Source organism: Pseudoliparis swirei, chromosome 16 (assembly GCF_029220125.1).
Source record: "Pseudoliparis swirei isolate HS2019 ecotype Mariana Trench chromosome 16, NWPU_hadal_v1, whole genome shotgun sequence".
Taxonomy (NCBI): Eukaryota; Metazoa; Chordata; class Actinopteri; order Perciformes; family Liparidae; genus Pseudoliparis; species Pseudoliparis swirei.
This window is the reverse complement of record NC_079403.1, coordinates 143,632-169,675: the sequence shown is the minus strand read 5'-3', so window position 1 is coordinate 169,675 and position 26,044 is coordinate 143,632. Positions and strand designations below refer to the sequence as shown.

Genomic DNA, 26,044 nt, shown 5'->3' with positions numbered 1-26,044 from the left:
GAACAACGTGAAGGAGAAGGTGAAGGAGAAGAAGGACAACGTGAAGGAGAATGTAAAGGTGAAGGTGAAGGACAACTTGAAGGAGAATGTAAAGGAGAAGGACAACGTGAATGAGAAGGTGAAGGAGAACGTAAAGGACAACATGAAGGAGAAGGACAACGTGAAGGAGAAGGACAGCATGAAGGAGAAGGACAACGTGAAGGAGAAGGATAACGTGAAGGTGAAGGAGAACGTAAAGGACAACATGAAGGAGAAAGTGAAGGAGAATGTAAAGGAGAACGTGAAGGACAACGTGAAGGAGAAAGACAACGTAAAGGACAACGTGAAAGAGAACGAGAAGGACAACAAGAAGGACAACGTGAAGGAGAAGGTGAAGGACAACGTGAATGAGAAGGTGAAGGAGAATGTGAAGGAGAAGGACAACGTGAAGGAGAATGTGAAGGAGAAGAACAACGTGAAGGAGAAGGTGAAGGAGAAGAAGAAGGACAACGTGAAGGAGAATGTAAAGGTGAAGGTGAAGGAGGACAACTTGAAGGAGAATGTAAAGGAGAAGGACAACGTGAATGAGAAGGTGAAGGAGAACGTAAAGGACAACATGAAGGAGAAGGACAACGTGAAGGAGAAGGACAGCATGAAGGAGAAGGACAACGTGAAGGAGAAGGAAGGTGAAGGACAACGTGAAGGAGAAGGACAACGTGAAGGAGAAGGTGAAGGAGAACGAAGAATGAAGGAGAGGTGAAGGAGAAGGTGAAGGAGAACGTGAAGGAGAAGGACGTGAAGGAGAAGGTGAAGGACAACGAAGGAGAACGGAAGGAGAAGGAAGGAGAACGTAAAGGACAACGTGAAGGTTAAAGAGAACGTAAAGGAGAACGTAAAGGAGAAGGACAACGTGAAGGAGAAAGACAACGTGAAGGAGAACGTAAAGGAGAACGTGAAGGAGAAGGACAACGTGAAGGAGAACGTGAAAGAGAAGGTGAAGGACAACGTGAAGGAGAAAGACAACGTGAAGAAGGAGAACGTAAAGGAGAAGGTGAAGGACAACGTGAAGGAGAAGGTGAAGGACAACGTGAAGAAGGTGAAGGACAACGTGAAGGAGAAGGTGAAGGAGAAGGACAACGTGAAGGAGAATGTAAAGGTGAAGGAGAAGGACAACTTGAAGGAGAATGTAATGGAGAAGGACAACGTGAATGAGAAGGTGAAGGAGAACGTAAAGGACAACATGAAGGAGAAGGACAACGTGAAGGAGAACGTGAAGGACAGCGTGAAGGAGAAGGACAACGTGAAGGAGAAGGACAACGTGAAGGAGAAGGATAACGTGAAGGAGAAGGACAACGTGAAGGAGAAGGAGAACGTAAAGGAGAACGTGAAGGACAACGTGAAGGTTAAAGAGAACGTAAAGGAGAACGTAAAGGAAAATGTAAAGGAGAACGTAAAGGACAACGTGAAGGTTAAAGAGAACGTAAAGGAGAACGAGAAGGACAACGTGAAGGAGAACGTGAAGGAGAAGTGAAGGAGAAGGACAAGGAGAAGGAGAACGTGAAAGAGAAGGTGAAGGACAACGTGAAGGAGAAAGACAACGTAAAGGACAACGTGAAGAAGGAGAACGTAAAGGAGAAGGTGAAGGAGAAAGACAACGTAAAGGACAACGTGAAGGAGAATGTAAAGGAGAACGTGAAGGAGAATGTAAAGGAGAAGGAGAATGTAAAGGAGAACGTGAAGGAGAAGGTGAAGGACAACGTGAAGGAGAAGGACAACGTGAAGGAGAACGTGAAGGAGAAGGACAACGTGAAGGAGAACGTGAAGGACAACGTGAAGGAGAAGGACAACGTGAAGGAGAAGGTGAAGGAGAAGGACAACGTGAAGGAGAATGTAAAGGAGAAGGTGAAAGAGAATGTAAAGGAGAAGGTGAAGGAGAACGTGAAGGAGAACGTGAAGGAGAAGGACAACGTGAAGGAGAAGGAGAACGTGAAGGAGAAGGTGAAGGACAACGTGAAGGAGAAGGACAACGTGAAGGAGAAGGTGAAGGAGAAAGGACAACGTGAAGGAGAAGGACAACGTGAATGAGAAGGTGAAGGACAACGTGAAGGAGAAGGATAACGTGAAGGAGAAGGACAACGTGAAGGAGAACGTGAAGGAGAAAGACAACGTGAAGGAGAACGACAACGTAAAGGAGAAGAAGAAGGTGAAGGAGAAGGACAACGTGAAGGAGAAGGTGAAGGACAGCATGAAGGAGAAGGACAACGTTAAGGAGAAAGACAACGTAAAGGACAACGTGAAGGAGAATGTAAAGGAGAACGTGAAGGAGAAGGTGAAGGAGAAGGACAACGTGAATGAGAAGGTGAAGGAGAACGTAAAGGACAACATGAAGGAGAAGGACAACGGAAGGACAATGTGAAGGAGAAGGACAACGTGAAGGAGAACGTGAAGAGGATATGGAAGGAGAAGGACAACGTGAAAGAGAACGAGAAGGACAACAAGAAGGACAACGTGAAGGAGAAGGTGAAGGACAACGTGAATGAGAAGGTGAAGGAGAATGTAAAGGAGAAGGTGAAGGATAAGGACAACGTGAAGGAGAAGGACAACGTGAAGGAGAATGTAAAGGAGAAGAACAACGTGAAGGAGAAGGTGAAGGAGAAGAAGAAGGTGAAGGACAACTTGAAGGAGAATGTAAAGGAGAAGGACAACGTGAATGAGAAGGTGAAGGAGAACGTAAAGGACAACATGAAGGAGAAGGTGAAGGTGAAGGACAGCATGAAGGAGAAGGAGAACGTGAAGGAGAAGGTGAAGGACAACGTGAAGGAGAAAGACAACGTAAAGGACAATGTGAAGAAGGAGAACGTAAAGGAGAAGGTGAAGGACAACGTGAAGGAGAAAGACAACGTAAAGGACAACGTGAAGGAGAACGAGAAGGACAACGTGAAGGAGAAGGACAACGTGAAGGTGAAGCACAACGTGAAGGAGAAGGATAACGTGAAGGAGAATGTAAAGGAGAAGGTGAAGGAGAAGGACAACGTGAAGGAGAATGTAAAGGAGAAGGTGAAGGAGAACGTAAAGGACAACATGAAGGAGAAGGACAACGTGAAGGAGAAGGTGAAGGACAGCGTGAAGGAGAAGGACAACGTGAAGGAGAAGGTGAAGGACAACCTGAATGAGAAGGTGAAGGACATTTTGAAGAAGAATGATAACGTGAAGGAGAAGGTGAAGGAGAAGAAGGTGAAGGAGAAGGACAACGTGAAGGAGAATGTAAAGGAGAAGGTGAATGAGAATGTAAAGGAGAAGGACAACGTGAAGAAGGTGAAAGAGAAGGTGAAGGTGAAGGAGAAGGACAACGTGAAGGAGAAGGTGAAGGACAACGTGAAGGAAAACGTGAAGGTTAAAGAGAATGTAAAGGACAACGTGAAGGTGAAGGACAATGTGAAGGAGAAGGACAACGTGAAGGTGAAGGATTAGGTGAAGGAGAAGGACAACATGAAGGAGAAGGTGAAGGACAAGGTGAATGACAAGGTGAAGGAGAAGGACAACGTGAAGGACAAGGTGAAGGAGATGGTGAAGGAGAAAGACAACGTGAAGGAGAAGGTGAAGGAAAAGGAGAAGGTTAAAGAGAACGCAAAGGACAGCGTGAAGGAGGTGAAAGAGAAGGACAACGTGAAGGTGAAGGACAACGTGAAGGAGAAGGTTAAAGAGAACGTAAAGGACAACATGAAGGAAAAGGAGAACGTAAAGGAGAACGTGAAGGAGAAGGACAACATGAAGGTTAAAGAGAACGCAAAGGACAACGTGAAGGAGTAGGTGAAGGAGAAGGACAACGTGAAGGAGAAGGTTAAAGAGAACGTAAAGGAGAAGGAGAACGTAAAGGAGAATGTGAAGGAGAAGGTTAAAGAGAACGTAAAGGACAACGTGAAGGAGAAGGAGAACGTAAAGGAGAACGTGAAGGTTAAAGAGAACTTTAATGACAATGTGAAGGAGAAGGACAATGTGAAGGAGGTGAAGGACAACGTGAAGGAGAAGGTTTAGGACAAGGATAACATGAAGGAGAAGAAGGTGAAGGACAACGTGAAGGAGAATGTAAAGGAGAAGGAGAATGTAAAGGCGAAGGAGAAGGACAACGTGAAGGAGAAGGTGAAGGACAAGGTGAAGGAGAAGAAGGTGAAGGAGAATGTAAAGGAGAAGGTGAAGGACGCGAGCCAGCCGTGGGGTTTCTCCTACCTGCAGCCCCTGGACGGAGGAAAGGAGTGTGAGGGGCAGAGGGAGGAAGGCCCCCGGGCTGAGCTTCCCCAGCTGGCGGCCCGACACGCCGCACCAGTGGATGGACCTGGTATTACACATCTCCAGCTCCAGGTCCATGGTTCGTTCACTACGACGACAACAATCACAGCTGGTCACCGCGGCGCCGGGCGTCAGACGGCGTCTCTGTGCGACCGGCGGTTTTCTGTACCTGCAGTTGGTGATCTTACAGATGATATCAAACGGTTCCTCCAGGTTCACCGTGTCGGGGATCGTCTCCAGAGACAGCCGGATGTCTCCGTACCCCGGAGCCTGGAAGACAGACGATAAGATGAGAGGGGGAGGGGCTGGTGGGGGGGGGGGGCTCTTAAAGCGACCTCCCACCATCCTCTGCAGCTGGCTGGTCTGCAGCCTCCCCCTCTCCCCGAGGTTGGTCTTCCACACGATGTCCAGCTTCCCGATGACCGTCACGCCCTTGATGACGCCGGCCTTCTCCGCGTGCTCCGGCTTGGGCTTCAGGCAGTACAGGTACTGCCGCGTGTCCGTGGGCTGCAGGTACGACATCTTGCCAAACGTGGACTCTCTGGCGGCAGGAAGAGGAAGAAATGAGGAACAACCAAAGATCCGTGAATCGAGTGTCGGAGCGGTCTTTTCTTCCTGGTATTCACCCGTCCTCTGCGCCCGCCGCTGTGTTGAGCTCCGTGACGTGGTACATCATGGAGGGCTCCAGGGAGACCTTCTCCATGAACATGGGCGACGTGGTGATGTTCTGGATCTGAGCCTCCAAGAACACCTCGTCCGTCTGGATGCACAGAGGCCAGAGGTCAGAGGTCACGGCGCGGTCTAGCTCGGTGACATCATCTCCGAGGCCGACTGAGCGTCCGCCGGCCGCCACCGAGCACCGCGCAGGTAATAGGGAGGGTCGTTAGGCCTTAAAGGGGAAGTACGCGTTCACGTGGCGGGGGCGTCCCTCGATGTCATTTTAGGTTCTGAGCTAATATGAAGCTTCTGTGGTCTGAGTTTGACAAAACCAGTGGGCACCTAAGGGTGCACGACCCCCTCTGCAGTCACTTAAAGACCCACTTGAGTTGACGGACTCAGACAGCTGGAGCTTAAGAAAAGGTGACATCACTTCCTCTGGAGGGAACCACACAAGAACTCAGACGCCTCCTTCTTTCAGGGGAGGTGAGTCACGTGAGGACATCGAATTAGACTCAGAATGAAGTGCATGAGTGTAGAAGTACTGGGTATAGAAGTACATGTGTAGAAGTACTGGGTGTAGAAGTACATGTGTAGAAGTACTGGGTATAGAAGTACTGGGTGTAGAAGTACACGTGTAGAAGTACTGGGTGTAGAAGTACATGTGTAGAAGTACTGGGTATAGAAGTACTGGGTGTAGAAGTACATGTGTAGAAGTACTGGGTGTGCTCGGTGTCCCCCTGAGGCGTTGTTAGTGGCCAGCGGGCAGTAGGGGTTGCACAATGACAGACGAGTCGTGTTATAACCAATCCCTCATGTTTAAAACTATAAAGCATTTTATAAAGTATCGTCATTTCTGGTCAATCACTAACGTGTTGATATAATCTCTCTTGTCATGTTTACAAATGACTTATTCATTTACTGCATATGAGGAAACATGACATCACTGACGATGACATCACCGACGGTGACATCACTGATGATGACATCACTAACGATGATGTCACTGACGGTGACTGACGATGACATCACCGACGATGACATCACTAAAGATGACATCACTAACAATGATGTCATTGACGGATGATGACATCACCGACGGTGACATCACTGACGGTGACATCACTGCTTTAAGAGACTCTATCCTAGAATATTTAAACTCAGTGCAACCTCTACCGTAGAAACACAGAAGCAGAGATTAGTCCATGCTGCGTTCATCATGACATCAGATCTGACCCCCAGATCAGAGCGGCAACGCGGTGCCGAAGCGACGCAGCACCGAGGCGACGCGGCGACGCCGGCGACGGTTGACGGCTTATCGACGCGGCGGCGACGGGCTTACGAGGCTTAGCGAGGCGACGGGTTTACAGGCGATCGCAGCGACGGCAGGCTTATCGACGGTTTAAGGCGACGCGGGCGATCGGCGACGAGGTTTAGCGGCGACGCGGCACGCTTAACGAGGCAACGGGTTTAATGACGACGAGGCGACGGTTTAACGCGACGCGGCAGCGGTTTACCCAGGCGACGGCTAACGAGGCGACGAGGCTTAACGGGTTTATCGGCAGCGGGCCAGCAACGCCGACGCGGCTTATCGCCAGGCGACGGCCGCGAGCGGCAACGAGGCAACGGCGGGACGGGTTTACGGCCTGGCGACGCGACGAGGCCTACGAGGCCACTCGAGGCGACGGCTTACCGAGGGCGACGAGGCAACGCCAGGCACATCGTGCGGCGACGAGCACGCGGCCGAGGCGACGCGGCGACGAAGCGACGAAGCGACGAGGCGACGCGGCGACGAGGCGACGAAGCGACGAGGCGACGCGGCGACGAGGCGACGCGCCATGCAAAGCCATTCACACCGCCTGGTGATGGTTAATCAATGTGTTGACCCAAAGATCAACGATTGGAGAGAGAGACAGAGAGAGAGAGAGAGACCTTCATCCCGGAGTCAGAAGGAAACGACAATCATTCAGTGCACACTCATGATTTGATGAGGAAGTGCAGACTCAATGCCCCCCCTCTCCCCCCCCCGCCACCACAATTAAACGCCACAAACGTGGATTAAAAAGTTGGCGCCGTGTGAGTTAGCAAAGGAAGCGTGAGAAGAGAGCCGCTTCACGTGGAGGAGTGATGCTCCCCATCGTCCACTGTGCGCCTCCTCTCCGGCACCCAGGAGAGAGAGAGGGCAGAGAGAGAGAGAGAGAGAGAGGAGGAGAGAGAGAGGGAGGGCAGAGAGACGAGGCGAGGGAACATTTACCACAGAACTGAGGTCGCTCTGATGGAGAAAATAAAACAACAACAATGAGCAGTGGTCACGCCCCGTGAGGCCACAGAGAACATACTGACATCAACTCCATGAAGACGAGGAGAACACAGTTTCTGCCTGGGAGGAAACACTGGGTCTCCAACAGGAAAACAATGAAGGTGTTTATGACATCATCGGAGGCTCGAGGGTTTTCCAGGAGACCGTTCTTATACTAACTTATACTATCAGTGTATGGAAACACTATGAGATGAAGCCCGTCGCCACGGTAACAGCATGCAGCTGTCACACCGGCGTGGTGACGGGTAACCGAGGATGACGAGGGGCGGACTCACCTCTGCGTTGTAGAACTTGGTCTTCACGTCCAGCGGCTTCAGCACCTGATGGAGGAGAGATTGCAAACTGAAGGCCGGCGTTTTCTCCCGCTGAGCTTCCATCCCAGAATATAAAGAACATCTACTCTCTCACACCGCCGCCCCGTTGCCGAAGGGTTGGGGAAGAGGGTAACCGTCAGCAACGCCCCGAATCCACAGCCGGGTGGCGATTGCTCCGGCGGGATGTGCGACATGTCACGGCGCTCACCTGGAATTTGAAGAACTTCCGGAAGTAGAGCTTCTCCCCGTACTGCGTGGTGTAACTGACGGCACACACCAAGCTGAGGGGGAGACGGGGAGTGTGAAGACCAGGAGGGGGTGGGGGAGGGGGGAGGGACATTGAGTGTGAAGACCAGGAGGGAGGGGGAGGGAGGAGGAGTGTGAAGACCAGGATGGGGAGGGGGTGGGGGGGGGGCTCACATGTGGGTTCCGATCTCTTTGACCTCGTGGTGGATGACGTCGTCGATGCAGCTCTCCGGTTGGAGCTCGGCCATCGTGGAGTTGGAGGCCGACAGGTTGAGCCGCTGAGAGCTGGTCTGCAGGTCGGCCTGGGGGGGGGGGGGTCACAGGAGAGGAGAATTGTGGGTAAATACTGGAGAGTGAAGCGTGTAACGCTGATAGAAGGCCCCCCCCTCACCTTGACGAGCACGTCCTTCACCACCTGGCTGCTGTCGTTGTGGACGCTGATGTAACTGGAGAACGTCTCTCCCAGGAAGATGTTCCTGAGTGTTTTAAACAGAGCGTTGGCCCGGGGTCGATCCGCGGCGCCTCATTGGTCGATTCCCCGGCGGCCGACTCACCCAAAGTTCTGCGGCAGCGTGAGCATCTCCCCCAGCATCAGCGCCTCGGCCCCCGTGATGGTGGAGGGGTCCTCCCGCATCAGCTGCTGGAACAAGCCCCCTGGAAGAGGAAGAGAGGAACACTAAAGGAGGCCTCAGAGGAGAAGTCCTTCAACAATAAACTCAATGAGCTCGATGAACATTAAAAAGACCGAAACACAGACACCCAAAACACAAGATGGACCTGAGAGCGACTCCATGGCAAAGAGGAAACATGTTTCCATCATATGAAGTCAAAGTCGACCAATGTGTCCCAAGTTGTCCCCGACAGTATATCCATAAAGTATATCGTTTATATAGTGATGCTTCCCAGAAGATGCTGATGCATGGAGGTCACATGTCTGTGGAGGCTTCATCAGAGGAGACCAAGGAGAGGATTAGACAACAGAATACAGATGAGCTCTGAAGCTGAGCGCAGACATGTGGTCCTTTATCTTTCTCAACATGTATACAAACCAACATGATCTCAAAGTGTGCCTGAGTGAATAAGTGAACAGAACTGTACCTCCGTGGTCCTCATGACATCACTCTGATGACATCACTCACTCTCCGTGGTCCTCTGCCTCATGACATCACTCTGATGACATCACTCACTCTCAGAGGTCATCTCATTTAAACCCGATGCTCTTCCTTCAGTTCCTTTGAGGACGACGTGTCGGTGACTTTAGGATCTGGGCTCCGGTTCTCTCGAGTAAATGTGTGAACATTCACATGGGAGTGGGATGTTTGTGTAACCCTCACGCACGGGTGTGAAACACGAGGCCCGCGGGCCGAATTCGGCCCACCACGTCATTTTACGTGGTTCCCGACGGCTCGAAAGACCCGCGATCACCTTTTCTTCAAGAAATTGAAGACAAATATCCCGTGCTTTTATTTTGAAGGTTTCAAATTAAATGGATTTATGTTATAATATTAGAGACATTTTCTTATGTCCAATATGTCTACTCTCAAATAAACAATAATCAAATGCAAAGAGAGTTATTCCACAGTGAGTTTGAGTTAATGCAGCGTTGCTTCCACAACCCTGAGAGGGCGGCCATGAGGTGACCACGAGGGACGCCCCAACGCCACAGAGGAGGTCATGAAGCTTTTATTCTGAAAACAGGAAGAGCAGAAGCAAAGCTCAGAGACACAGGAAGAGGAACTCAGACGTCCATCCCAGCCCGGTGTCCCTCTCTGCTCTCTGTTGTGCTTATGAACTGTTATAACCTCTCAGGGTTTTTCCTGCATAGAGAAAATGTGGGCGCGCGCCTAAGCCGTTTTCCCGAGCGCCTAAGGCAAAAAAAAGTCAGCGCAAATTTTTTTTTTTTAAACTGTTCATCACGTGCACGTCAGCGAATATGTTCTCAATAGAGATGCACCGATCTGATCGGCGCCGATCCATATCGGCCGATTTTCCCATTATCGGTTTTGATCGGCGTTCTCAAAACGGCCGATCAGATGACGTAACAGCTGCGAGAACTATCAGACGTTTCAATCGCAACAGACGGAGACGCCCGGGCGAGGGCCGCAGAGGTCAGAGGTCAGAGGATCTCACCACCGAGCGGCGCCCCGCCCCGAGTTGAATCTCTGGGTCGACTCAGCCGACTCTCACATGTCTGCCCCTAGAGACGCTCACGCTAAACACATTCCATCGGGAGCTAAGAGGGGTTTGATAACGTTAGCGGAAAGAACCACGTGACACAACATCCGTTTTTCAAAATAAGATGTCGACAAATCATACACAAGTAAACAATGAACTGATTTTGTATCTTTATAGATCGTTTGAGATTTATCTTAAATTATGCTAACATTAAAACATTGTTACTGCACCAAGGAAGAGTTTATAAAAATAAATCAGACTTTTGTATGTTAAACAAAGTCCTGTCTATAGATTTCCCCAAGAGTTCCAGGATGAATGATGCAGATGTGTTCCATACATATCTGAAATCCCCATCACTGGCAATCAATCAATTTTAGTGTATCAATTAGGACATTTTTCAAAGTAAAAGTCCTAAATGTTTAATGAAATCTGTAATTTCTTTAATGTTTGAGGTGCTTTATATATGTATTTCCTCATAGTCCTCATAGCAATAATGCTCCACAATAAATAGAATGCTTCAATCGACACCGTGATCGGTATTATCGGATCGGCAGATACTGATTTCAGTGATCGGTGATCGGCACCAAAAAACCTGATCGGTGCATCTCTAGTTCTCAATAGTATGTTTCAAGTCGGCTACAGCCGAACCCTCGTTCTGTTTTGATCAATAGTAATCGAGTTGATAAGCGTGTCTTCTTGTCTGATCAATACGCAACTGTGAGGTGCGCGAATAGATAGAGACACAGACCGTGAACACATTTTTTTGGGGAGCACCGAAGACCCATTTTGACCCAGGAAAAACCCTGCCTCTCAGCTCTGTTGTGCTCATGCTTATGAACTGTTATAACCTCTCAGCTCTGTTGTGCTCATGCTTATGAACTGTTATAACCTCTCAGCTCTCTGTTGTGCTCATGCTTATGAACTGTTGTTATAACCTCTCAGCTCTCTGTTGTGCTTGTGCTTATGAACTGTTATAACCTCTCTCTGTTGTGCTCATGCTTATGAACTGTTGTTATAACCTGTCAGCGCTCTGTTGTGCTCATGCTTATGAACTGTTGTTATAACCTCTCTGTTGTGCTCATGCTTATGAACTGTTGTTATAACCTCTGTTGTGCTCATGCTTATGAACTGTTGTTATAACCTCTCTGCTCTCTGTTGTGCTCATGCTTATGAACTGTTGTTATAACCTCTCTGTTGTGCTCATGCTTATGAACTGTTGTTATAACCTCTCTGTTGTGCTCATGCTTATGAACTGTTGTTATAACCTCTCAGCTCTCTGTTGTGCTCATGCTTATGAACTGTTGTTATAACCTCTCAGCTCTCTGTTGTGCTCATGCTTATGAACTGTTGTTATAACCTCTCAGCTCTCTGTTGTGCTCATGCTTATGAACTGTTGTTATAACCTCTCTCTGTTGTGCTCATGCTTATGAACTGTTGTTATAACCTCTCTCTGTTGTGCTCATGCTTATGAACTGTTGTTATAACCTCTCAGCTCTCTGTTGTGCTCATGCTTATGAACTGTTGTTATAACCTCTCAGCTCTGTTGTGCTCATGCTTATGAACTGTTGTTATAACCTCTCAGCTCTCTGTTGTGCTCATGCTTATGAACTGTTGTTATAACCTCTCAGCTCTCTGTTGTGCTCATGCTTATGAACTGTTGTTATAACCTCTCAGCTCTCTGTTGTGCTCATGCTTATGAACTGTTGTTATAACCTCTCAGCTCTGTTGTGCCTCATGCTTATGAACTGTTGTTATAACCTCTGCCTCTGTTGTGCTCATGCTTATGAACTGTTGTTATAACCTCTCAGCCTCTGTTGCTCATACTTATGAACTGTTGTTATAACCTCTCAGCTCTCTGTTGTGCTCATGCTTATGAACTGTTGTTATAACCTCTCTCTGTGCTCATGCTTATGAACTGTTGTTATAACCGCTCTGTTGTGCTCATGCTTATGAACTTTTGTTATAACCTCTCAGCTCTATGTTGTGCTCATGCTTATGAACTGTTGTTATAAACTCTATGTTGTGCTCATGCTTATGAACTGTTGTTATAACCTCAGCTCTCTGTTGTGCTCATGCTTATGAACTGTTGTTATAACCTCTCAGCTCTCTGTTGTGCTCATGCTTATGAACTGTTGTTATAACCTCTGCTCTCTGTTGTGCTCATGCTTATGAACTGTTGTTATAACCTCTCTGCTCTCTGTTGTGCTCATGCTTATGAACTGTTGTTATAACCTCTCAGCTCTCTGTTGTGCTCATGCTTATGAACTGTTGTTATAACCTCTCAGCTCTCTGTTGTGCTCATGCTTATGAACTGTTGTTATAACCTCTGCTCTGTTGTGCTCATGCTTATGAACTGTTGTTATAACCTCTCAGCTCTCTGTTGTGCTCATGCTTATGAACTGTTGTTATAACCTCTCTCTGCTCTCTGTTGTGCTCATGCTTATGAACTGTTGTTATAACCTCTCTCTGCTCTCTGTTGTGCTCATGCTTATGAACTGTTGTTATAACCTCTCAGCTCTCTGTTGTGCTCATGCTTATGAACTGTTGTTATAACCTCTCAGCTCTGTTGTGCTCATGCTTATGAACTGTTGTTATAACCTCTCAGCTCTCTGTTGTGCTCATGCTTATGAACTGTTGTTATAACCTCTCTGTTGTGCTCATGCTTATGAACTGTTGTTATAACCTCTCAGCTCTCTGTTGTGCTCATGCTTATGAACTGTTGTTATAACCTCTCAGCTCTCTGTTGTGCTCATGCTTATGAACTGTTGTTATAACCTCTCTGTTGTGCTCATGCTTATGAACTGTTGTTATAACCTCTCTGCTCTCTGTAGTGCTCATGCTTATGAACTGTTGTTATAACCTCTCTGTTGTGCTCATGCTTATGAACTGTTGTTATAACCTCTCTGCTCTCTGTAGTGCTCATGCTTATGAACTGTTGTTATAACCTATCTCTGCAGTGCTCATACTTATGAACTGTTGTTATAACCTCTCTGCTCTCTGTAGTGCTCATGCTTATGAACTGTTGTTATAACCTCTCAGCTCTGTTGTGCTCATGCTTATGAACTGTTGTTATAACCTCTCAGCTCTCTGTTGTGCTCATGCTTATGAACTGTTGTTATAACCTCTCTGCTCTCTGTAGTGCTCATGCTTATGAACTGTTGTTATAACCTCTCTGTTGTGCTCATGCTTATGAACTGTTGTTATAACCTCTCAGCTCTCTGTTGTGCTCATGCTTATGAACTGTTGTTATAACCTCTGTTGTGCTCATGCTTATGAACTGTTGTTATAACCGCTCTGTTGTGCTCATGCTTATGAACTGTTGTTATAACCTCTCAGCTCTCTGTTGTGCTCATGCTTATGAACTGTTGTTATAACCTCTCTCTGTGCTCATGCTTATTAACTGTTGTTATAACCTCTCTGCTCTCTGTTGTGCTCATGCTTATGAACTGTTGTTATAACCTCTCAGCTCTCTGTTGTGCTCATGCTTATGAACTGTTGTTATAACCTCTCAGCTCTCTGTTGTGCTCATGCTTATGAACTGTTGTTATAACCTCTCAGCTCTGTTGTGCTCATGCTTATGAACTGTTGTTATAACCTCTCTGCTCTCTGTTGTGCTCATGCTTATGAACTGTTGTTATAACCTCTCAGCTCTCTGTTGTGCTCATGCTTATGAACTGTTGTTATAACCTCTTAGCTCTCTGTTGTGCTCATGCTTATGAACTGTTGTTATAACCTCTCTGCTCTCTGTAGTGCTCATGCTTATGAACTGTTGTTATAACCTCTCTGCTCTCTGTAGTGCTCATGCTTATGAACTGTTGTTATAACCTCTGCTCTCTGTAGTGCTCATGCTTATGAACTGTTGTTATAACCTCTCTCTGCTCTCTGTTGTGCTCATGCTTATGAACTGTTGTTATAGCCTCTCAGCTCTCTGTTGTGCTCATGCTTATGAACTGTTGTTATAACCTCTCTGTTGTGCTCATGCTTATGAACTGTTGTTATAACCTCTCTGCTCTCTGTAGTGCTCATGCTTATGAACTGTTGTTATAACCTCTCTGCTCTCTGTAGTGCTCATGCTTATGAACTGTTGTTATAACCTCTCTCTGTTGTGCTCATGCTTATGAACTGTTGTTATAACCTCTCAGCTCTCTGTTGTGCTCATGCTTATGAACTGTTGTTATAACCTCTCTGCTCTCTGTTGTGCTCATGCTTATGAACTGTTGTTATAACCTCTCAGCTCTCTGTTGTGCTCATGCTTATGAACTGTTGTTATAACCTCTTAGCTCTCTGTTGTGCTCATGCTTATGAACTGTTGTTATAACCTCTCAGCTCTCTGTTGTGCTCATGCTTATGAACTGTTGTTATAACCTCTCTGCTCTCTGTTGTGCTCATGCTTATGAACTGTTGTTATAACCTCTCAGCTCTGTTGTGCTCATGCTTATGAACTGTTGTTATAACCTCTCTGCTCTCTGTTGTGCTCATGCTTATGAACTGTTGTTATAACCTCTCAGCTCTCTGTTGTGCTCATGCTTATGAACTGTTGTTATAACCTCTCTCTGTGCTCATGCTTATGAACTGTTGTTATAACCGCTCTGTTGTGCTCATGCTTATGAACTTTTGTTATAACCTCTCAGCTCTGTTGTGCTCATGCTTATGAACTGTTGTTATAACCTCTCTGCTCTCTGTTGTGCTCATGCTTATGAACTGTTGTTATAACCTCTCAGCTCTGTTGTGCTCATGCTTATGAACTGTTGTTATAACCTCTCTCTGCTCTCTGTTGTGCTCATGCTTATGAACTGTTGTTATAACCTCTCTGTTGTGCTCATGCTTATGAACTGTTGTTATAACCTCTCTGTTGTGCTCATGCTTATGAACTGTTGTTATAACCTCTCAGCTCTCTGTTGTGCTCATGCTTATGAACTGTTGTTATAACCTCTCAGCTCTCTGTTGTGCTCATGCTTATGAACTGTTGTTATAGCCTCTCAGCTCTCTGTTGTGCTCATGCTTATGAACTGTTGTTATAACCTCTCTGTGCTCATGCTTATGAACTGTTGTTATAACCTCTCTGCTCTCTGTAGTGCTCATGCTTATGAACTGTTGTTATAACCTCTCTCTGTGCTCATGCTTATGAACTGTTGTTATAACCTCTCTCTGTGCTCATGCTTATGAACTGTTGTTATAACCTCTCTGCTCTCTGTTGTGCTCATGCTTATGAACTGTTGTTATAACCTCTCAGCTCTCTGTTGTGCTCATGCTTATGAACTGTTGTTATAACCTCTCTGCTCTCTGTAGTGCTCATGCTTATGAACTGTTGTTATAACCTCTCTGCTCTCTGTTGTGCTCATGCTTATGAACTGTTGTTATAACCTCTCTGCTCTCTGTTGTGCTCATGCTTATGAACTGTTGTTATAACCTCTCAGCTCTCTGTTGTGCTCATGCTTATGAACTGTTGTTATAACCTCTCTGTTGTGCTCATGCTTATGAACTGTTGTTATAACCTCTCTGTTGTGCTCATGCTTATGAACTGTTGTTATAACCTCTCAGCTCTGTTGTGCTCATGCTTATGAACTGTTGTTATAACCTCTCTGCTCTCTGTTGTGCTCATGCTTATGAACTGTTGTTATAACCTCTCTCTGCTCTCTGTTGTGCTCATGCTTATGAACTGTTGTTATAACCTCTCTGCTCTCTGTTGTGCTCATGCTTATGAACTGTTGTTATAACCTCTCAGCTCTCTGTTGTGCTCATGCTTATGAACTGTTGTTATAACCTCTCTGTTGTGCTCATGCTTATGAACTGTTGTTATAACCTCTCAGCTCTCTGTTGTGCTCATGCTTATGAACTGTTGTTATAACCTCTCAGCTCTCTGTTGTGCTCATGCTTATGAACTGTTGTTATAACCTCTCTGCTCTCTGTTGTGCTCATGCTTATGAACTGTTGTTATAACCTCTCAGCTCTCTGTTGTGCTCATGCTTATGAACTGTTGTTATAACCTCTGTTGTGCTCATGCTTATGAACTGTTGTTATAACCTCTCTGCTCTCTGTTGTGCTCATGCTTATGAACTGTTGTTATAACCTCTCAGCTCTCTGTTGTGCTCATGCTTATGAACTGTTGTTATAACCTCTTAGCTCTCTGTTGTGCTCATGCTTATGAACTGTTGTTATAACCTCTCAGCTCTCTGTTGTGCTCATGCTTATGAACTGTTGTTATAACCTCTCAGCTCTCTGTTGTGCTCATGCTTATGAACTGTTGTTATAACCTCTCTCTGCTCTCTGTTGTGCTCTTGCTTATGAACTGTTGTTATAACCTCTCTCTGTTGTGCTCATGCTTATGAACTGTTGTTATAACCTCTCTGTTGTGCTCATGCTTATGAACTGTTGTTATAACCTCTCAGCTCTCTGTTGTGCTCATGCTTATGAACTGTTGTTATAACCTCTCAGCTCTCTGTTGTGCTCATGCTTATTAACTGTTGTTATAGCCTCTCAGCTCTCTGTTGTGCTCATGCTTATGAACTGTTGTTATAACCTCTCTGCTCTCTGTAGTGCTCATGCTTATGAACTGTTGTTATAACCTCTCTGCTCTCTGTAGTGCTCATGCTTATGAACTGTTGTTATAACCTCTCTCTGTGCTCATGCTTATGAACTGTTGTTATAACCTCTCTGTTGTGCTCATGCTTATGAACTGTTGTTATAACCTCTGCTCTCTGTTGTGCTCATGCTTATGAACTGTTGTTATAACCTCTCAGCTCTCTGTTGTGCTCATGCTTATGAACTGTTGTTATAACCTCTCTGCTCTCTGTAGTGCTCATGCTTATGAACTGTTGTTATAACCTCTCTCTGCTCTCTGTTGTGCTCATGCTTATGAACTGTTGTTATAACCTCTCTGCTCTCTGTTGTGCTCATGCTTATGAACTGTTGTTATAACCTCTCTGCTCTCTGTTGTGCTCATGCTTATGAACTGTTATAACCTCTCAGCTCTCTGTTGTGCTCATGCTTATGAACTGTTGTTATAACCTCTCTCTGTTGTGCTCATGCTTATGAACTGTTGTTATAACCTCTCTGTTGTGCTCATGCTTATGAACTGTTGTTATAACCTCTCTGCTCTCTGTAGTGCTCATGCTTATGAACTGTTGTTATAACCTCTCTGCTCTCTGTTGTGCTCATGCTTATGAACTGTTGTTATAACCTCTCAGCTCTCTGTTGTGCTCATGCTTATTAACTGTTGTTATAACCTCTCTGCTCTCTGTTGTGCTCATGCTTATGAACTGTTGTTATAACCTCTCTGCTCTCTGTTGTGCTCATGCTTATGAACTGTTGTTATAACCTCTTAGCTCTCTGTTGTGCTCATGCTTATGAACTGTTGTTATAACCTCTCAGCTCTCTGTTGTGCTCATGCTTATGAACTGTTGTTATAACCTCTCAGCTCTCTGTTGTGCTCATGCTTATGAACTGTTGTTATAACCTCTCTGCTCTCTGTTGTGCTCATGCTTATGAACTGTTGTTATAACCTCTCAGCTCTCTGTTGTGCTCATGCTTATGAACTGTTGTTATAACCTCTCTCTGTGCTCATGCTTATGAACTGTTGTTATAACCTCTCTGCTCTCTGTTGTGCTCATGCTTATGAACTGTTGTTATAACCTCTCAGCTCTCTGTTGTGCTCATGCTTATGAACTGTTGTTATAACCTCTTAGCTCTCTGTTGTGCTCATGCTTATGAACTGTTGTTATAACCTCTCTGCTCTCTGTAGTGCTCATGCTTATGAACTGTTGTTATAACCTCTCAGCTCTGTTGTGCTCATGCTTATGAACTGTTGTTATAACCTCTGCTCTCTGTTGTGCTCATGCTTATGAACTGTTGTTATAACCTCTCTGTTGTGCTCATGCTTATGAACTGTTGTTATAACCTCTCTGTTGTGCTCATGCTTATGAACTGTTGTTATAACCTCTCAGCTCTCTGTTGTGCTCATGCTTATGAACTGTTGTTATAACCTCTCAGCTCTCTGTTGTGCTCATGCTTATGAACTGTTGTTATAGCCTCTCTGTTGTGCTCATGCTTATGAACTGTTGTTATAACCTCTCTGTTGTGCTCATGCTTATGAACTGTTGTTATAACCTCTCTGCTCTCTGTAGTGCTCATGCTTATGAACTGTTGTTATAACCTCTCTGCTCTCTGTTGTGCTCATGCTTATGAACTGTTGTTATAACCTCTCTGCTCTGTTGTGCTCATGCTTATGAACTGTTGTTATAACCTCTCTGCTCTCTGTAGTGCTCATGCTTATGAACTGTTGTTATAACCTCTCTGCTCTCTGTAGTGCTCATGCTTATGAACTGTTGTTATAACCTCTCTGCTCTCTGTTGTGCTCATGCTTATGAACTGTTGTTATAACCTCTCTGCTCTCTGTAGTGCTCATGCTTATGAACTGTTGTTATAACCTCTCAGCTCTCTGTTGTGCTCATGCTTATGAACTGTTGTTATAACCTCTCTGCTCTCTGTAGTGCTCATGCTTATGAACTGTTGCTATAACCTCTCTGCTCTCTGTAGTGCTCATGCTTATGAACTGTTGTTATAACCTCTGCTCTCTGTAGTGCTCATGCTTATGAACTGTTGTTATAACCTCTCAGCTCTCTGTTGCGCTCATGCTTATGAACTGTTGTTATAACCTCTCTCTGATCTCTTTTGTGCTCATGCTTATGAACTGTTGTTATAACCTCTCTTCTGCGTCCTGAGGACGGCTGCCGGCCTCTGAGTCAGTCACGGCTGCAATTGAACTGGAAGCTTCCAAAAATAGATGTATTTGTCTTTTTGAATCTCTCAGAACAAAGAGCAGCAGGTTGTTTTGCTCATGTTTCTTTCCTCTTTGTGACAAACAAACTGACATCATCTAAACCGGTGGAGCCGCCTCCACAGCTTCAATGACAGAGAGCGACACTGAGCCGTGAGCCGAGGCGCCCCCTAGTGGTGCGTGCTGGCGGTGAGCCTGCAGACAGCCGTAATAACGCTGGTCTCTCCATCCTCTCTGCCACAGGTGTGTGTGAACGCACGCCGTCTCTCACCTGGCAGGTCTCGGTCCTCACACGTCACGGGCATGTTGGTGAAGAGCGTCGGCTTGGTCAACCGCATCACTGTGAAGCAGAGGGCAGAGGTCAGAGACAGGACACACAGACAGAGAGACAGAGACAGGACACACAGACAGAGACAGGACACACATACAGAGAGACAGAGACAGGACACACAGACAGAGAGACAGAGACAGGACACACAGACAGAGACAGGACACACATACAGAGAGACAGAGACAGGACACACATACAGAGAGACAGAGACAGGACACACAGACAGAGACAGAGACAGGACACACAGACAGAGAGACAGAGACAGGACACACATACAGAGAGACAGAGACAGGACACACAGACAGAGACAGGACACACAGACAGAGACAGGACACAGAGACAGAGAGACAGAGACAGGACACAGAGACAGAGACAGGACACACAGACAGAGAGACAGAGACAGGACACACAGACAGAGAGACAGGACACACAGACAGAGACAGGACAGGACACACAGACAGAGAGACAGGACACACAGACAGAGACAGAGACAGGACACACAGACAGAGAGACAGAGACAGGACACACAGACAGAGACAGAGACAGGACACACAGACAGAGAGACAGAGACAGGACACACAGACAGAGACAGGACACACAGACAGAGAGACAGGACACACAGACAGAGACAGGACACACAGACAGATAGACAGAGACAGGACACACAGACAGAGACAGGACACACAGACAGAGACAGGACACACAGACAGAGAGACAGGACACACAGACAGAGACAGAGACAGGACACACAGACAGAGAGACAGAGACAGGACACACAGACAGAGAGACAGAGACAGGACACACAGACAGAGAGACAGGACACACAGACAGAGAGACAGGACACACAGACAGAGAGACAGAGACAGGACAGACAGAGACAGGACACACAGACAGAGACAGGACACACAGACAGAGAGACAGAGACAGGACACACAGACAGAGAGACAGGACACACAGACAGAGAGACAGGACACACAGACAGAGAGACAGGACACACAGACAGAGAGACAGGACACACAGACAGAGAGACAGGACACACAGACAGAGAGACAGGACACACAGACAGAGAGACAGGACACACAGACAGAGAGACAGGACACACAGACAGAGACAGGACACACAGACAGAGAGAGGACACACAGACAGAGATAGAGACAGGACACACAGACAGAGAGACAGGACACACAGACAGAGATAGAGACAGGACACACAGACAGAGACAGGACACACAGACAGAGACAGGACACACAGACAGAGAGACAGGACACACAGACAGAGAGACAGGACACACAGACAGAGAGACAGGACACACAGACAGAGACAGGACACACAGACAGAGACAGGACACACAGACAGAGAGACAGAGAGACACCACAGCAGGAGGTCTGTGGCTGAAATGCATTCATAGTGTTGCGTTTCAATTTAATCTAAAATCTAAATATATGTATTTCACTCCAGACTCATGAGTCCCTCAAGCAACAGATACAACTATATATAACATATAAAACATACATAACATATAAAACATACATAACATATAAAACATACATAACATATAAAACATACATGACATATAAAACATATATAACATAAAACATATAAAACATACATGACATAAAACATACATGACATACAAAACATACATAACATACATAACATATAAAACATACATAACATATAAAACATACATGACATATAAAACATATATAACATAAAACATATATAACATATGACATATAAAACATACATGACATACATAACCCATATAACATACATAACATATATAACATATATAACATACATAACATACATAACATAACACACGAGGACCTGCAGTTCGTCACTCGAGGTCAAACAGACTCTTGTTGTCTCCATAAACAACAACACCTCGTGTCCCTCAGTTCAGGCCTTATCATTACACTAGTTATTTAATCAACATGTATTTATATATAAAATCCCTCAACACAGCCTGGAAAGTGTGAACATTACGAGTCACAGACACTTGACTCATCCCTCAGGGGAGTTCATGTTTTAAACTTCCTCTGAGAGGAGGAACAACTCTCTGTGAGGAAGAGGAACACCTCTCTGAGAGGAAGAGGAACAACTCTCTGAGAGGAGGAACACCTCTCAGAGAGGAAGAACAACTCTGAGAGGAGGAACACCTCTCAGAGGAAGAACAACTCTCTGAGAGGAAGAGGAACAACTCTCTGAGAGGAAGAGGAACAACTCTCTGAGAGGAAGAGGAACATCTCTGAGAGGAAGAGGAACAACTCTCTGAGAGGAAGAACAACTCTCAGAGAGGAAGAGGAACAACTCTCTGAGAGGAAGAACACCTCTCTGAGGAAGAGGAACAACTCTGAGAGGAAGAACAACTCTCAGAGGAAGAACAACTCTCTGAGAGGAAGAGGAACACCTCTCTGAGAGGAAGAGGAACAACTCTCTCAGAGGAGGAACAACTCTCAGAGAGGAACAACTCTCTGAGAGGAAGAGGAACAACTCTCTGAGAGGAGGAAGAACAACTCTCAGAGAGGAAGAGGAACAACTCTCTGAGGGGAAGAACAACTCTCAGAGGAAGAACACCTCTCTGAGAGGAAGAGGAACAACTCTCTGAGAGGAGGAACACCTCTCAGAGAGGAAGAACAACTCTGAGAGGAGGAACACCTCTCAGAGGAAGAACAACTCTCTGAGAGGAAGAGGAACAACTCTCTGAGAGGAAGAACAACTCTCAGAGAGGAAGAGGAACAACTCTCTGAGAGGAAGAACACCTCTCTGAGGAAGAGGAACAACTCTCTGAGGGGAAGAACACCTCTCTGAGGAAGAGGAACAACTCTCTGAGGGGAAGAACAACTCTCTGAGAGGAAGAGGAACATCTCTCTGAGAGGAAGAACAACTCTCTCAGAGGAAGAGGAACAACTCTCTGAGAGGAGGAAAACCTCTCTGAGAGGAAGAGGAATAACTCTCTGAGAGGAGGAACACCTCTCTGAGAGGAAGAGGAACAACTCTGAGAGGAAGAGGAACACCTCTCTGAGAGGAAGAGGAACAACTCTGAGAGGAAGAACAACTCAGAGAGGAAGAGGAACACCTCTCTGAGAGGAGGAACACCTCTCTGAGAGGAGGAACAACTCTCTGAGAGGAGGAACACCTCTCTGAGAGGAAGAGGAACAACTCTGAGAGGAAGAGGAACAACTCTCTGAGAGGAAGAGGAACATCTCTGAGAGGAAGAACACCTCTCTGAGAGGAAGAGGAACAACTCTGAGAGGAAGAACAACTCAGAGAGGAAGAGGAACACCTCTCTGAGAGGAGGAGGAACAACTCTCTGAGAGGAGGAGGAACACCTCTCTGAGAGGAGGAACACCTCTCTGAGAGGAGGAGGAACAACTCTCTGAGAGGAGGAACACCTCTCTGAGAGGAGGAGGAACACCTCTCTGAGAGGAGGAACACCTCTCTGAGAGGAGGAACAACTCTCTGAGAGGAGGAGGAACAACTCTCTGAGAGGAAGAACACCTCTCTGAGAGGAGGAGGAACACCTCTCTGAGAGGAGGAGGAACACCTCTCTGAGAGGAAGAGGAACACCTCTCTGAGAGGAGGAGGAACACCTCTCTGAGAGGAAGAGGAACACCTCTCTGAGAGGAAGAACAACACCTCTCTGAGAGGAAGAGGAACACCTCTCTGAGAGGAGGAGGAACACCTCTCTGAGAGGAGGAGGAACACCTCTCTGAGAGGAGGAGGAACACCTCTCTGAGAGGAGGAGGAACACCTCTCTGAGAGGAGGAGGAACACCTCTCTGAGAGGAGGAGGAACAACTCTGAGAGGAGGAGGAACACCTCTCTGAGAGGAAGAGGAACAACTCTCTGAGAGGAGGAGGAACACCTCTCTGAGAGGAGGAGGAACACCTCTCTGAGAGGAGGAGGAACACCTCTCTGAGAGGAAGAACAACGCTCTGGGCATTTGATGTTGGGAATGAGCCTGACGTCATCTCCCAACACGGCGGCCAGGTGAGTCGGATCATCCCCTCAAGCAGGAAGCTCTGCAGCGTGTATATAACCAACACGTGTTGCTAGGCAACCTGTCCGGGCCACAGGGACGCGTGTGACCGACACAGAGCGAGAAACAGCTGTGAACCACTTCACAGGAAAAGAACAAATACATAACAACGGTAGTGAGTTTAATTCTCTAATTCGTAAAACGATATGTATGCTAATGTGGCGAACAGGCTAGCTGGCTCTATGGTATAGTTATTGCTATAATAACAGCGTCATTCAATCTCGTCTGTGGAGGTTGAATAGCAAGAACATGCTGTTTGATCTCAAGCTCAACCTGCCTCTGCCTCGGGAACGTTCATCTCGTCTTAGCTCTTAGCAGCTAGAAGCCACAACACATGACAACAGGGACTGAATAACGCGCCGGTTCCACCAAACCCTCACCTGGACTCAGGTAATTAAATCTATCGCGACGACATTAAGTACCTTTTAATGCGAGCAGGTGTTCCTGTTTCGCTTGATTTACTTCCATGTCGACAGGGAAATTGTCTTTTCGGGGCGATACTAGCTACTATACTAGCTGGTTGTTGTCACCGGCTAGCTTTGTGAACTTTGACCCTACCGGAAACGCTTCTTCTTCTCTGTAATATGGGGCGCTCTACTGCCCCCACAGCCTGGGGTGTGTACTCCCAGAGCGTTACAAAGACAGGCTACGTCCGATACAAATGGTCCGTTGAAATGAACGGAAGTGACGTGACTCTTATTCTGAAAGGCTCTGGTTTGCGGTAATCACGGCTGTGATGGCCGCGCCTTGCAGCCCTTTCACAATAAAAGTCTGAATACTGTGTTATATTGTGAAATATCACTGTAATAATAATGTTATTTGTTGCCGGTACAAACAAAGAGACATAACTGTGTTTATTGCACATTAGTAGCTCTGATTATTAGTTAATAGATTCATACAAGTAATATAAGCTGTAATGGTGATTTTGTAACTATTTTATTTATTTTCCATCGAGTTAATGTAAAACATATTTTTGAATAGACTATATCTTCATACGGATCACAGGAATAGTATTTGTTGTGGAGGTAATGACTACGTGATACAAATAAACAATACAAAAGTATTAAATTAACTCAATTCATCGCTCATTATCTTCATTTACAATGACTTTACTTGAAATTTGAATGTTTAAAACAAATAATAATACACAAACTAAAGATAGCTGTACAGCTACTGAGAAGCTGAAAGAGAGTGTTTCCACAGTAGAGGGCATAAGATACCACATGCCCATCACAAGCCTCTCACAACATGACCTCTGACCCGCTTTATTACAGACTGAGTCTCCACTCGGGTCCTGACTGCAGTGACATCATCCAGAGCCTCAGTACACCGACCGGCCCGTTGAGGCACCACTAGCAGGACCACTAGGACCTCTTCAAGACCGCCACATGTGGCCTGCAGCGCAAGAGCAAAGTGTTCCTGGACATTTCGGGGGGTGTATAATGACTTTTATTTTTTATTTTTTATGGTTTATTTAATAAGGGACAGTGCACATTGATAAAAACATTGCAGTAAATGTGCCAGAGTTAGCCAAGAGGCTATTTTTCATCTGTTTATTTTATTTTCATTCTTTTTTTTATATTGTCTTGTTTATATTGTCTTGTTGTTCTTATATTGTCCTATTAGCACCTTGGGATTGCATCTAAATTTCGTTGTTCCTTTGCACAATGACAAATAAAGATCATTCATTCATTCATTCATTCATTCATTCATGTTGCTGATGTTAAGAACAAACCTAAAAACATAAGATTACAGATACAATCTACAGATAAAGTAAATAAAATAAGGGTGAACAATGTTAAAATGGACAGAATAAAAACATAATGTCAGAGATACAACGTAAAAGCTTACAGACTAAATGTGATATATAACTGCAAACAGGTGAACGACAAGAGAAGACAGGTGGAGTAAACGGCCGACCAGCAAGTCAAGACATACAGAGACCGGACAACAGACAGACAACAACTGACAGATAGACAACAACTGACAGACAGACAGACAACAACTGACAGACAGACAACAACTGACAGACAGACAACAACTGACAGATAGACAACAACTGACAGACAGACAACAACAGACAGACAGACAACAACTGACAGACAGACAGACAACAACAGACAGACAGACAACAACTGACAGACAACAACAGACAGACAGACAACAACAGACAGACAGACAACAACTGACAGACAAAGTGAAAGTCCAACCTGGGCAGATGGAGGAGCCGTGACAGTCTAGTGCTGACAGAGCTGGGTAGTAATGAACCATTTCTTTGTTTCCGCTTTAAAAGAGTTGAATGATTGTAGCTCTCTGATAGATCCTGGAATGCAGTTCCAGTGAACTGCTGCTTGTACTGAGAAAGCAGCATGACTGAAAGCACTTTTCCTGAGAGGGACGATACAATCGCCTCTCGCTGCACCTCTTGTGAGCCGATATCCAGTTTGTGTGGTGACAAATTGTTTGAGAGGAGGAGAGGTCCATCCATGTATGATTTTGTATATGTATATCAGACAGACGTGCACATATTTAATCAAGTTATCCCAACTAAGCAAGTTGTATTTTTTTAGAATAGGACAATGATGTGACAGAACTTTTTTTTTTATCAAGAGTTTTGAGCGTCCGCTTGTATAATGACTGTCATGGTTTGAGCGTCGTGGCACTAGCATGTGACCAGGTTGTTCAACAGGTGATGTGGGAAATAACCATTGAATGCATGAATGTTTTAGCCTCTGTTGACATGGAATTGCGCGAGAATCGGAAATTGGATAGATTGAATTTTACCCGATTACAAACTTTTTTCACCTGTGATTTGAAAGACAAATTAGAATCAAAAAGTACTCCCAGGTACTTGTATTCAGATACAACCTTTAGCCTCTCCCCAGATACAACAACATCCGGTTCTACACTATCAG

The 26,044-nt window shown here is 45.8% G+C and overlaps 1 protein-coding gene across 5 annotated transcripts in view; it reads right to left on the bottom strand.

Moving 5' to 3' along the window:
* Positions 1–23,678, bottom strand: part of trappc13 (trafficking protein particle complex subunit 13) — a 31,335-nt gene extending 7,657 nt beyond the window's left edge. For 4 of the 5 annotated variants that reach the window (XM_056434514.1, XM_056434515.1, XM_056434516.1 and 1 more), the window contains exons 1-12: positions 23,552–23,678; positions 19,026–19,094; positions 8,358–8,457; positions 8,195–8,279; positions 7,978–8,105; positions 7,766–7,838; positions 7,519–7,563; positions 7,178–7,195; positions 4,893–5,026; positions 4,609–4,807; positions 4,436–4,536; positions 4,207–4,354 (exon numbers count right to left, since the gene is read on the bottom strand). In XM_056434514.1, coding sequence (XP_056290489.1) covers positions 4,207–4,354; positions 4,436–4,536; positions 4,609–4,807; positions 4,893–5,026; positions 7,178–7,195; positions 7,519–7,563; positions 7,766–7,838; positions 7,978–8,105; positions 8,195–8,279; positions 8,358–8,457; positions 19,026–19,094; positions 23,552–23,597 — 1,146 coding nt within the window. In that variant the 5' untranslated portion in view covers positions 23,598–23,678. The remainder of the gene's footprint in view (positions 1–4,206; positions 4,355–4,435; positions 4,537–4,608; positions 4,808–4,892; positions 5,027–7,177; positions 7,196–7,518; positions 7,564–7,765; positions 7,839–7,977; positions 8,106–8,194; positions 8,280–8,357; positions 8,458–19,025; positions 19,095–23,551) is intronic. The other variant, XM_056434520.1, reaches the window with a different exon arrangement.
* Positions 23,679–26,044: the final 2,366 nt, after the last annotated feature.